This window comes from Lissotriton vulgaris, chromosome 11 (assembly GCF_964263255.1).
Source record: "Lissotriton vulgaris chromosome 11, aLisVul1.2, whole genome shotgun sequence".
NCBI classification, from domain to species: domain Eukaryota; kingdom Metazoa; phylum Chordata; class Amphibia; order Caudata; family Salamandridae; genus Lissotriton; species Lissotriton vulgaris.
In genome coordinates, this window is record NC_141699.1 from 824,378,301 (window position 1) to 824,391,277 (window position 12,977).

General features: G+C 47.7%; 1 protein-coding gene across 1 annotated transcript in view; it reads right to left on the reverse strand.

The window, feature by feature from the left end:
• The window catches only part of CEP63 (centrosomal protein 63), a 361,269-nt gene that overhangs the window by 337,027 nt on the left and 11,265 nt on the right, over window positions 1-12,977 (reverse strand). Inside the window, exon 2 of the mRNA XM_086943933.1 lies at window positions 12,365-12,542. Within this exon, the coding sequence (XP_086800059.1) occupies window positions 12,365-12,542 (178 nt within the window). The remainder of the gene's footprint in view (window positions 1-12,364; window positions 12,543-12,977) is intronic.

A 12,977-nucleotide genomic window follows, 5' to 3' on the forward strand; every position in this document is an offset into this window, starting at 1 on the left:
GCAAAACACCCAGGATCCGGTTCCGGCCCGCTACTTTAGGGAGATTGAAAGTCTTCAACGGGCCTTGCTCTGGGATGGTCGACCCCGCGTCGCTGTCAAGAAGCTTACGCTTCCGTGGTACGACGGGGGCATAGCACTGCCGGATGTGCGTCGGTATTACTGGTCCTCCCAGCTCGCGGCTCTCAATCACGGTTTCTATGGTCCTGTGAATAGCCCCGGATACGCCATGGACAGATGGCTCCTGGGCGGTGGTAATTACTACCGGGCCCTGTACTCGAGGTCCTTAGATCGGCGGATGTCGGGTCCAACGAGGACAGCGGTCCACATTTGGCGGGCGATCACCAAGGCGCAGGGCTGGCAGGGCAGACTGACCAGATTCACCCCTCTGTATGAATCTGATATTTTGGGTAGGCTATGGCACACCAGGGGCTTCGATAAGTGGGACCTCATAGGTATCTCCAGGGTGGACGACATGATTTCTAAGGGTGATGTCAAGACCTTTCCTCAGTTGCAGGCTGAATACCAGTTGGGCGACTCGGAGTTCTTCCGCTACGCCCAGCTGCGGCACGCGTTGCTCTCTGCCAAACCAACGGAGGGGGATATTCCAGAGAGCTCTCCCTTGGAGGACAGAGTATTGGATGGCCATATGCCCGATAGTGCTATCTCCCTGTCATATAAAAAACTAATCAATGTTCGCACTGACCTTCTCCTTGGCGTGCGTGATCAATGGGTGGAAGATGGGCTAGAGATTGATGATGAGGATTGGCAGAGTGCAGTGTCCTCCCCTAAAGAGGTTGCTATATCCTCTCGCCTTCGGCTGGTGCAATTCAAGATCTTGCACAGAGTGTATGTGACCGGCCCACGGCTTGTGCGTATGGGATACTCGCCCGACGGACTTTGTCGTCGGGGCTGTGGTGCCCTCGCTACTTTCCTGCACATTCTATGGGAATGCCCAGTCATTGCCTCCTACTGGAGAAGGGTGCACCGAATTATGAGTGACGTGACTGGGGTGGTGTCTAATGCAGAGGCTCAAAGGTGCCTCCTCAACATCTGGGAACCATCTGATCATAACACGGCGCAGACTCGGTGGGTGACCCTGGGTAACATGGTGGCCAAGCGAGACATCGCTCAAAAGTGGGGCGCTGCCACAGCTCCCCTTGTGGTACAATGGAAAGCCAACATGGATTGGTGTATGTTCCGGGAAAAGACGGTCTATGTTGCCAGAGGTAGGCCTCGGAAATGGAGTAAAGTGTGGGGAGCCTGGAATGCTTACCGGGGCGATGTGTGCCTGCCGCCAGAACCTGTTTCTCTAGATGAACGTATGTCACCATAGCCTATGACACCAACTGAGACATGCTGAACTGATTGATCCTGTCTTTCCTCCTCCCTACTGCCATCCTGTTTTACTCTCCTGAATTCGTGACTCTCTGCTTGCTCTCCACTGCCCACTACAACTACCCTGACAGCTTTCTTTATTCCATTGCCACTCTCTGGCGCCTTTTGGCGTTTCTTCCTTTGGTTTTGGTTCTCTTCTATATAAAATATAAAAACAACCTTCAATGCTCTGTTGTGAATGCTCTTGCACTATTGCTCTCCTGATTCACCATGCTGCCTTGCCTCCGGGATGTTAGGCTGAATAGCTGTGTGCTCTTTCATAATAAAGGTTTTAAAAATGTTAAAAAAAAAAAAAAACAATTTCAGTATAATGATGAATGACATAGGGGCGTGGTCAAGATGGCGGCTAGAGCAGACACACTGTACTAAGCTCTGCATTGAGCTCACAGGAAGAATCCTGACATCCCCTGTCCTGGTGGAGTAATTCTCATTGTTTCAGAGGCGGAAGTGCCTCTGTACAATTTCCCGCATTTCCCAGTGCCAACGAGTGTTCTGTGAGACGGTAGGTGCTTAGCGCACCGTGTGACCCAGCGTGCTGCCTACATATCCCGAGGCCCTGGCCAGAGATGCAGGGACTCGGTGTTGGACGACATCCACATGACCCGCACCGTCACTGCACCCTGGGTCTGTGCCTCGCGACTCTACCCTTCACCTGCTGGAAGATAAGACATTGCCGTTTGCGATCCTGCCACAGGAGGAGTGCTTTGTCCCCGCAGCTTCTTTTCCGATGAGCTTTCCTGCTGCAGGTATACTGGGCCCTGTGCCTAGAGACCAGAAAAGATTGGCAGCCCAGAGACAACTAAGGAACGGGATCTCCGCATGAGTGGGAAGGGGTTGGGACACCCTTGTGGTGGCGGAGGAGGCAGCGCGTGGAACTCGACTTTGTCCCCACAGCTGTCTCCCTCACCTGACTGCGCCATGTGTCCAGGCCTAGCCTCCAGCGCACAGTGGAAGCACACGTGTGCTGCCCTTGGCCCACACATTTTGTCAACAGTGATTCCTTGGCTCGCACTCCACAGAACAGCCAACCGCGCTGGTAAGACCCCCATTTGGACCCCGGTGATGGAGATGGGGCACTGGACTGTCCGTTCACCGCCTCATACGGCAGTGTAGCTCTGGACCGATTACCAATGTTTCCTGGGAGTGTGTTTCCCTGACAGGTCCGCCATACCAGAGGGGTGCCTGTGACCTGGCCTTGTGCGGAATTCTGCACCCACACTCTTGTCATCCTAATAGCAGGGGCGTGCCCTTTCTGCACAGGCTTGCATAAACACCCAGCATCTTCAGACGCGCAGTTGGAGTCCCACAAAGTGGTGGCTCACACCCTTGTACAGTTTTCTCTGCCACTGCTGGCCCTTCGCACTTGGGCACCTGCCGGCGACACAATGGGCAAACCTAGAACGGCGAAGTCCCAGGCAGAGCCCCCAGAGGTGAAACTGGTACCTCTGTGTGAGAAGACTGTGGAGCAATTGGGGCCCTACACATCAGCAGACCGTTGCATAGATTTGACGAGCTACTGGCAGCGATCCCGGACATAAAACCACCCTCGGTACGAAGATTGGCTCCCTTAGTATCGGCATGGGATACCTTTGGGAAGACCATAAGAAATTGAAGGGCAGGGTGGAGGAATCCACAGTGACCGCGACGACCACCCAGCTGCAGTCCCTTCAGCAGGAGGTGGATTACAGAGACCGCGTGGAGGACCAGGAGGGGTGCTCACGCCAGAATAACATACACATTGTGGGTCTTCCCGAAGGCGCAGAGGGCTCCAACATGGAACTCTACCTGGAAGAATGGCTCTCACAAGATATTCTGCAGGGCAAGATCTCAAAATACCTCTCCATAGAATGCGCGCATAGGGTACCCCCCACCGAGTCCCGGCGCTTTTCCCAGGCCGGTAGTGGTAAGACTGTTTAACTATCGAGATAGGGACCACATATTGCAGGTCACCAGGGCTTGGGCCAATGGCAAGTCGACAACTCTACAGTCCATTTCTATCCGGACTATACTCTGCTAGTGCAACACCACCGCTCCTCATATTTGGATGTTAAGAAATGCTTGAGAGATGACATCCAGTATTCACTTCAATACCCGGCGCGCCTGCGCATCCGTCATAGGGCATGGTATTTTGTAACACACTTGAGGAGGTGTGGGCATGGATAAAACAGCTGGGCCTAGGGCACGGGCCACCCTCACCACATACGGACTCCAATCAGGCCTGGAAATTGGTTGAACCCGGAAGAGGCCGCGGTACAAGAAGGAATCGCCGACCAACAAAAGCCCAGATGACACAGGAGCACACTCAAGCCATCAAGACGGCAGCACATATAGGCAGCCCCTTATCCTCCCAGAGATTAGACTCAGAAGCGAAAAAGGATTAAACACTGCCTCTTTCGCCCTCACAACTGGAAGCACAGTCGGGGGCGGACCAGCCCTCACCCCACCGACGCCCTGCGATGAACATTCTGGGCCTTATTGTGGCTCTCTCTGCTTGGACATTACGTCATATGCACCTGCGCAACGTACCAAGCTGAGTCACGAGAGGCGGCACACCGATGTGGCCCCCCTTTCAACGAGCGATAAGTAGCTGATACAGCACCAATTTTGGTTTAATTTCTGTGTGTTATTTTTCTACAAGTTTAAACTGCATTCTAGCGCGAATGGCCAATTGTCTGCTGGCAAACTGGCATAGGGTGTGGTGTTGGGGATTCTCTTTTTTCAATATGTTTAATATGTCGATCTCTCTCATTGTCTGTATATTGCAGAAAACGTGGGCTGCTACTGCAATTTGGTGTTGTGTGCGAGGGGTGGGGTGCTGGTTAGTGGAGAATTACAGTGTGTCAGACACTTCTCTCACTGTTGATTAATGAAGAAGGAGGACTATAAATTGCTGACCTGAAACGTAAGGGGCCTGGTGGGCTGCGCTAAGCGACACAGAGCGTACCAATACCTGCAAAGTCATAAGATCACATTTGCACTGTTACAGGAAACACACCTCACCACACAAACACTTGCATGACTTTGTAAGTGCTGGAGGGGCAAGGTCTTGGGTACCACATACTCAGAATATGCTAGGGGTATACTAATATGGGTGGCTCTGGGAACCCCGCTTCAGGTCACACGCTCCCGAGTGGACACACAGGGCCGCTATGTTGTCATGGAGGGCCTATTGAACGGATCTCCATTGGCGCCGGTATCTTTATACGCCTTGAACTCGGGGCAATCCTTATTCCTACAAACTCTCAGGCCGTCCCTACTTGTGGATCCTATGGGGTCCATGGGTATTGGGGTGGGGATTTTAATGCGGTGTGTGATCTCAACCTGGACCGCTCCCGCCCCCCCTCCTGGGGGCACAATCCATCAAGCTGGTGCAACACCTGAAAGAGTGGGTCTCTAATATGCAAGTCAATGATACATGTAAATGTAAATGTATGTATACTTGTAAAGCGCACTGTTACCCCATCACTCGTGGCATCCTGGCGCTGTGTACCGCTGTGGGACCCGTCCTGGCTTTCCCTGTGAGAGGGCACCCCCAAGGTGAAGCCAGGCATCCCCAGCGCTGCTAGGGCCGTTGTGGAGATTAAGCAAGCTATTGCCCAGAGTTGCAGAGTGGGACCCATGGTTAGCGTAGGCACCTAGGTGAGAATTATCGAGTCCGCAGACATTGACCTATGACCCTGCTGCGTCGGGATTAGAACCCTGGTCCCGGGCCGAACTCTGCTTCAGGGTCTGCCGCTTCTAACCAGTGAGCCACACTTCTCCACAGATACACGGCGCAGCAATCATCCTCTGACACGCACATATTCTTATTACTCGGCACTACATGCTTTATACACTAGGATAGACATTATATATTGTTTGGATAATGCACTATGCAATGTACTGCAGGCGGACTACTTGCCACGAACACTATCTGATCATAACCTGTTAATAATAAGCCTGTCCTGGGGTGGGAAATGGCCTGACATATGGACATGGCGATTGCCATGCGCTGTACTGGCTGATCATACTGGGCTACTCTTTCAAACCACATCAATGCATATTTTTTGACAAACACCGGTACTGCCTCGTCCGTGGGAATAGAATTGAACGCTTTTAAGGCGGACCTTCAAGGACATGCCATTAATACCACGTATGGTACTAGTAAATCACTGACGGACGCACTTCAGTCCCATGAAATGGAAATACAGCGATGTTAGCAACTCATCCCAATCAACCCTCAAATCGGCCCTTCTCTGGCCCAAGCCCACCATGCATACATAGGTGCAATGGATGACCTCTGCGCACTAGATTAAAAAACATACCTAGTGCGCAGGCATAAGGAGGGAGACAAAGCGGGTAAGCTGCTAGCGTGGCTACTGAAATCAGACACCTCTCAACCCCTTATTACTGCCATACACAGATCCACCGGGACCCTTGTGAATACACAAGAGGCTATTAATCAATCCTTCCTATAATACTACACAACACTGTACGCGACTCCCGTCCTCCAGGACCATGCCACCACGCAAGGCTTTCTCGCCGGGACTCAACTCCCACAAATTATACCAGAGCATTACGATAATCTGGAAGACCCTATTACGGTAGGGGAGATAGTGGAGGCGTTCGGGCAATTAGCAACCGGAAAGCCGGGAACGAACTGTTGGCCTACGTAGTGTTATAATTACAACAAGGGGTGGTGAGGGACAGAGTCTCTGAATTAAACAGAATACTCTCACCCAGTCAAGAGATCAGGGCTAGATCCAACACCGTTTTTTAGCTCACTGCACCATCCCAGTTTCAGAACCTGGCTGTATGCAAATTAGTCTGTTCCTGTCCCAGTGCATGATGGGAACAGGGCAAACCAAACTACAAAAGCCAATTCTTACACTGGGAAGGAAACAAGCTACCGGGGACCGGTTTCTGGCATTTCAGCCGTCTTCGGCCCGGCTTGCTTGAATCCTGATGGTGCAATGAGCAAGGGACTCACATCTGAGTATACCCTTCCACGCTTAGGGTGGACAAAAATATTTACAACAAGGGGTGGTGAGGGACAGAGTCTCTGAATTAAACAGAATACTCTCACCCAGTCAAGAGATCAGGGCTAGATCCAACACCGTTTTTTAGCTCACTGCACCATCCCAGTTTCAGAACCTGGCTGTATGCAAATTAGTCTGTTCCTGTCCCAGTGCATGATGGGAACAGGGCAAACCAAACTACAAAAGCCAATTCTTACACTGGGAAGGAAACAAGCTACCGGGGACCGGTTTCTGGCATTTCAGCCGTCTTCGGCCCGGCTTGCTTGAATCCTGATGGTGCAATGAGCAAGGGACTCACATCTGAGTATACCCTTCCACGCTTAGGGTGGACAAAAATATTTACAACAAGGGGTGGTGAGGGACAGAGTCTCTGAATTAAACAGAATACTCTCACCCAGTCAAGAGATCAGGGCTAGATCCAACACCGTTTTTTAGCTCACTGCACCATCCCAGTTTCAGAACCTGGCTGTATGCAAATTAGTCTGTTCCTGTCCCAGTGCATGATGGGAACAGGGCAAACCAAACTACAAAAGCCAATTCTTACACTGGGAAGGAAACAAGCTACCGGGGACCGGTTTCTGGCATTTCAGCCGTCTTCGGCCCGGCTTGCTTGAATCCTGATGGTGCAATGAGCAAGGGACTCACATCTGAGTATACCCTTCCACGCTTAGGGTGGACAAAAATATTTACAACAAGGGGTGGTGAGGGACAGAGTCTCATATTCTGAGCAGCTAACACCATGGTTGGCCAGCATGTACGCCGAAGCCTTTGAGACTGGTAAACTCCCGCCCACTCAGAGAGGCGATAATGGTGGTTCTACCAAACCCAGGCAAAGACCCTCTGTTAATGGCCTCGTACCGTCTTCTATCAATGCTGAACGTAGACTATAAGATTCTTGGGATGCTACTAGTGAATAGGTTAATTGTGGCGGGCCCTTTGCTGGTCCATGAAGATCAGAACGGTTTTATACTAGGACGAAATACTGGGTTGAACCTACAATGTTTATACACACTGCTGGAGTGGACAAGAGGGGAGGCAGAAATGCCCTGGATAGCATTCCCTAGACATCGAAAAGGCGTTTGATACGTTGAGTTGGGACTACTTGCTGGCGGTGTCGTCGGGGTTTGGCATTAGCCCTACCTTCTTAAGAGGGATACGATTGTTAAACCGCAGATCGCGAGCCAGGGTAAAGACGGGTCGAGTTTTTTCCTCATTTTTTAGGATAGCGCAAGGCATGCGTCAAGGTTGCCCAACGTTGCTGATACTTTTTGCCCTGGCTATGGAACCACTGGTGTGTAGATTACCACAGGGTGTAGTGGAGTGGGGACTACAGGCAGATCGCCGATGGCACATAGTGTCGCTATATGCGAACGACGCCTTAAGTTACCTGCGTGGCCTAACCGAGGTACTTCAACTGATAATGGAGCTGCTGAACGACCCGCGCTAGTCTCGGGACCGCAAATTAATTGGACAAAATCAGCAGTGTTCCCGATGACACCTAGGTCATTAGCCAAGAGGCAGTCCGCACCACAAACCTCACTGGACTGGCCGCTTGATACTTTTAAATATTTGGGGATACAGGTCTACCACTCGGGGTGGACACCATAGACGTTAAATTGGGGCACGCTATCACTAAAGCCCAATCAACTCTTCCGTTCTGGTTAAGTCTTGCCTTATCTTCCATGGGATTGGTGGCGATCTCAAAGATACTGGCCCTTCCCTTTCTCCTATACTTCTTTTACACACTCCCCTATCACCTGCCACAGAAACTCTTTAAAGACCTGGAATCTCTTTTGGTCTCCCTCATTTGGCGACACTCCAGGGCCAGGGTGACATTATATAAATTGTATCTACCATTATCGGAGGTGGTCTGGGCGCTCCAAACTACGAGCGTTACTTTGCCGCAGCACAGTTTATATGGCCAATGAGGTGGCTAGGTAAGAGTAATCTTACTGAATTGGTTACGGAGGCCATATCCTGGGATCCTCCGACAATACTGGAGTGGATGTTGGGAACTACTACACTGTCCCAGAAATATCGTGGCAACATATTAATGAGGGTGGTTGGGCGCATCTGGTCCAAATATGTGCTTTCAAAGGGCCGGATTGCCCTGTATGCCTCAGGCTTACCACTGGAAGTACTCCCCAGCATATGTACTTGTCACGGACGTTTGGAGCTAGGTGTCTGGAAAGAGAGGGGGCTGGATACCTGGGGAGACATGTAGGCAGACTTATATTTACAACCGTTTGAAGAGCTAGTGGACACGTATGAAGTAACACAGGGTTGTTTTCTCCTACATGTCCTACTTACGTGCTACTTCCGAAGAATGTGGGCTAATGATCAAGCAGGACCCCCCACACTGCATCTCTTGCAGGCATTACTGACACATGGAAGGGGCAGACACGCAGTAACGGCCATATACGCTTCTTTCCAGCTGGATGATGCACCTGCGTTGGCAGCCTTACTGGTGTACTGGGAAACTGAGATGGCAACTACTATATCAGATAAACACTGGGCACAATGTCTTGGCCACCCATAAATGGTATCTACCAACGCCAGGTTGAAATACACCCAATTTAATTATCTACACCACACGTACCTCACACCCCAAAGCCTAGCGAGCATGTACCCAACATCTGCTGACAGATGCTCTAGATGCCATGACCCGAGGGCCACATTCACGCATATGGTGTGGATATGTACAAGCATTCAAAGGTATTTGAGCGTTATAGCTACTGTACTTACAGAAGCAGCTGAAACTCAGGTGACAATGCAGCCCACCCATTTCCTGTTGGGTGCCACAAAGCTCTCTGCATAGCGTAAAACTCTGAATAAGTTTCTAGACCTAGGCCTAGCCAAACTCAATATATCCATGACATGGAAAGACCAGACGGGCCCCAGCGTGCATTCGTGGCTGCTAGATCTTCAGAGGGCATTGGTATCGGAACACACAAACCAACTAGCACGACCCCGCGACAGCCCCTTACTCAATGGAGGGATTATCCATCACTAATTTAAACCAAGCTGACCAAGACGGGTCCTCATTCGTAGATGGTGTCCCTTTCTCCTCCTTCTCCCTTCTTTGCTCCTGCCTTCCCCCCCCATTGCCCTCTCCACTGGCACACCCATGCTGGGTGGTCCACCGCACGAGACTATACACATATGTGATACCCACTGAAATGCTACATGGACAGGTACACTCTATCCTGTACCCAACATGCAGAGATTGACTTATAGTTCTTTTCCTTTATACGCTATGTACATTTTAGGTACCATTTCTTTGAATCACGGTTTAGTAAGAAACATGCTAGTACTTACAAATATACTCATAATGGAAAATCACTGTAACCAGTTTCTACAAGATTATAGGAAACAAAAAGAAACATGCATTGGCAAATCCAATAGGTCTGATAGGTCTGACACTGGCATTCAGCATTTTGGTTTTGTCTATGCGAGTCTTGTTTTGACCTGGTTTTGTAAATCTTTATTGTTGTGGAACATGCTAGGCCCTCACCATTATAGCCAATAATGGAAAAAATACTTTTTGATCTCAAAAAGAACACGTTGTCACAATAGTCCCGGTCAATGAGTGCAGGTATGCTCCTTGTGAAAGAGTAGAATGCTGTTACTCGCAGTGAAGCCAGATGATGGATAGATAGATAGTGATAACGTTAATAAACACAAAAGGTCTTGGCTAACGCTAGACCTAGTTAGGGGCCCTTTTCTTAAAGAAAGTCACAGAAGTGAGCCTATGGTATATATTCTTGCATTAGTGCAGATTTACAGCTTACATAAATGTTCAAGAATTTACAGAAGTTGGCCAGGAAATGGCACGCCTAGAAAATATTTGTAATCTGCACTTTAGCACGAGCAAATATATATGTGTATATTTGTTCAAGTGACAATCTGCTGAGTGTTTACAAGATCACTTTTCCTCCAGCCCCTTTATTCCCAAACCTGGAAGAATTTTTACTTCTGTCCTTGTCAGGAGTACATTTCCAACTTTCCTCAGTATACAAATGATTTGGGAAGAAGTGGAGAAAACCCCTAAAAATTGCACGTTAGCAGGTTCGCACAAGTTTCAAAGGGCATTCCAACACTGAAACTATTGTTTACTGCTACCGCCAGCCCCAGTATGTAGATGTATGGAAAGGTGTCAAAATCACTGAATTGCTAGTATTCAAACCATATTATAGTATGAGCCCTGGCATAATCCAACAGGCTATTTTCAGAGTTCTCATATAATGAGATTGCTGCCATAATTAGTCGTCACACTATGTGGCACCAAAGGGTCAAGTGTTTTTTTTTAACAGGACAGGACAAGTAGATTTATAAAGCAACCTGTCACATGGATAAGTAGATATTTTATTAAATTACACACCCCATACCTTTTTTTTTTTACTTTTTATTGACAACACGAGAAAAAAAAAAGAAATACAATTTGACAAAACAAAACATAGCATAACATACCAGGTTGGGAGAAATAAACAATGTAGCAGAATGTAAATTGAAACAATGCTTTACAGTTCAAAATTGAAGAAAATATAATATAACGTTGCAGGAAATTAGCCACGTATATAAACAAAATTAAGACAGAAATGTATAAGAAGGTACCCCAAATTTTATCACATTTCAATAATGATCGAGCACCTATTAGTCTTGCAAGAGCGTGCTCCATAGAATAGATTTCATTGACCAATGACCACCATTCCATTATGTGAGGGGGCTTCGGGGAAATCCAGGCACGGGCAACGACTAGTTTGGCACATGACAATAATATGGTAACTAAAGCTTGTTGCGGGATAGTGACGGTATGTATGTCTAATAATACTATAGATGCCGTAAGAAAAGGCAAGCTGACCAGTTTTAGTTTCAAGATCTTGTCCAGAGCTGACCAAAACTCGGTCAGAGCTGGACAAGAAAACAACATGTGCTCCAGATCTGCCGCGACAAGGTCGCATTTAAGGCATTTTGTACGATCACTAAACTAAATATTCATAGACCACTTAAGAGATCCTTTCAGGTGTGTAATATAACGTACATGTTGTTTTAAATTTGCGGTAGTCTTAAACTCGAAGATTGAAAAAGATTATTGATACTACACAGGGAAGAAGCAATCTTATTAGAAGTTATATTAAGCCCCAACTTAGTGCTTATAAGTATTTAGTCATGCAACCCATTATCCTGGGTTCTGTAACATCTACTATTCTTTAACATGGAAGCTTTGACACTAATATGCACAGTATAGCACTGCTTTGAGAAGTACTTATTCAAAGTGTTCTTTTTGTGCAACTGGTAGTCTGAATTCACATGTCTGCAAATGCTTTGAGGTCAGGTTTTGCTACCTAGCATGAATTTAAATAGTACACTGGTGAAATATTAATAATATAAGCTAGTGCATTTAGACTGTTTGATTTAAGCTACTTTCTCTGCCTTCATGTTTATAAAACCATCCCCAGTATCTTTTGAAAGTTATATTAAACCCCTCTCCAAGCATCTACCAATAGACCACAAATTCCCTCTGTTATATTATTCTTATACATGTATGTGTGACTTTAAATTCTGTTGCCATGTTAGGAATGCTGCAGGCCAACTATCCCCCATCCATCCCAGCTGCCACACACACACGATATATAAAGTTTGTCTTTTCTCTGTGTGCCCAATGATTTATTTTGTTTTTTGGATATGCACAGATGTCCAAGGCTACATAAAAGCAAAATTCCAACTATAATCCTGAAAAGAAAATTTTCTCCATTCACATTTTGAGGAAAACCTGCAACATGGGCTTGGAAGTAGCAATGTGCCAATGCAAGCCAGGCATGGGTGTCTAAAGTAAAACTTAAAGTCATTTCTGCACTTTAAAATCCGAACTTTCCGCTATGCAAGAGCTGAATTTCCTTGCCCTCTGGCAAAAAACAAACTACCAGGGTATGTTGTGTTGAAGACTGTACCTCTTTGTGCTTCTGCTCCGCGGAGACTCTAATGGAGGTCAGCTCCTGCTCCCGCAGTTCCAAGCTGGTGGCCAGTGTATGAGTCTGCAATTCCCACTCTGTTTTCTTGTGGGTCACCATGATGTCGATCTGCCTCAACAGCTCCTGAAGCTCTGCCTCACACGAGGACAAGAAACCCCTGCAGAATGTAAATAGGTCTCCAATTAGAGGCTCTATAGACAGATGCATAAAGTACATTTTTTTACATTACTGACTCCTAAAACTGTTTTACAGTTGATTTTATATTAAGTTTAGATATCTTAGGAATCACGGGGAAAAAACCTTCATCTTTATCTTAAAATGCTTACCATTGCTATCCCTTCTTAACAAACCACATATCCATCCATCTCTGCTGTTGTGTTGTTTATTACTTATGTAGGCTCGTGCTGGGTTCCACTTACTTAAGTATTCTGTGTTTGAATTGTTATTGGAACGGGAATGTTTGAATGAGACAGTTATCGGGCAATTACCCTCTGGAGCAGGTGCGTCTCTCCAGGGCTACAATAAAAAAAATATGAAGTTACCTTTGCTGCAGGCCTTTACAAATTTGGCGAGGAGGAAGATCCCCACATGA